The sequence below is a fragment of the Rhagoletis zephyria genome, unplaced genomic scaffold (genome assembly GCF_001687245.7).
Source record: "Rhagoletis zephyria isolate East Lansing unplaced genomic scaffold, Rhagoletis_zephyria_1.1 Rzeph_scaffold_58617, whole genome shotgun sequence".
Classification (NCBI taxonomy): Eukaryota; Metazoa; Arthropoda; class Insecta; order Diptera; family Tephritidae; genus Rhagoletis; species Rhagoletis zephyria.
In genome coordinates, this window is record NW_016215669.1 from 136 (window position 1) to 1,086 (window position 951).

The following is a 951-nucleotide window of genomic DNA, read 5'->3' on the forward strand; positions in this document are numbered from 1 at the left end:
AAGAAGAAGAAGGTTGTTTAGTAAACAGAGGGTTCGATTTGGGAAAACAGCTGCTCTTACCCGATAGAAGGGATCACCGAGAAGGTTGACGGCCACCAGCGAGCGGACGTACGACTTGAGGCTGTCACTGCCGCCCGGGGCAAACAGCGTCAGGTTGAGCTGCGAGTTGAGGGCGGCGAAGACCAGTGTGGCCCAGGTTCGACTGACGGCTCGCAGGCCCATCAGGAAGGTCAGACTCCGGCGGTTGAGAAGGAGGATCTGGCGGAAGACCGCCTCCAGGAGGAAGGTGGCCGGGTCGACCAGTGGACCAGCGGCGATGGTAGGGTTGTTGCTGTTTTCGTTGTTGACGACAAGCAGCCCCTCCTCGGCGTCGACGTACTCGTCGTCGTCGTCGTCCTCGTCGGCGGTGTCATCGTCGCCGACATGGTCCTTGGCATCCTCTCCAAACTGCTCCAGACTGTCGAGGAGCAGTGTTGTCATCGTCGAGGGCGAGGAGCAGGAGTCAGTAGAACGCAGCGTTGTGGTTGCTGTTGTTGTTGTGGCGGTGATTGTGTTGCTGAGATCAGAAGAAGAAGAAGTTTTTGGAATCAGTGCTGAAGAAGGTGGTGAAGAGACGGCGGCGGCTGCTGAAGCAGAACAGGAATCAGAAGTGACCGACGGCGAGGGCGACCCCCGTCCCGTTGACANGACCGACGGCGAGGGCGACCCCCGTCCCGTTGACATCCACTCTTCGGGGTCCTCCTCCTCCTCCAGGTCCTGGTCCTGGTCCTGGTCCTCTTCCGGATCCGGGCGATTCTGCTGCTGCTGATTCTCCATCGTCGATGCGGCGGCGGCGACGGCGACGACGGCAACGGCGACGACGACAGCGGCGACGGCGGTGGATTCGACGAGTGGAGAGGCCACTGCTGCTGCTCACTACTTCTGCCACTACTTCTGCTGCTGCTGCTGCTG

General features: G+C 60.6%; 1 protein-coding gene across 1 annotated transcript; it reads right to left on the bottom strand.

Moving 5' to 3' along the window:
• Positions 1 to 379: 379 nt before the first annotated feature.
• On the bottom strand, positions 380 to 816 carry LOC108356403 (uncharacterized; the record flags this gene model as incomplete). The annotated part of the gene is made up of 1 exon (XM_017607514.1): positions 380 to 816. A coding segment is annotated over exon 1 (437 nt), but the record flags the coding sequence as incomplete, so codon positions are not given.
• Positions 817 to 951: the final 135 nt, after the last annotated feature.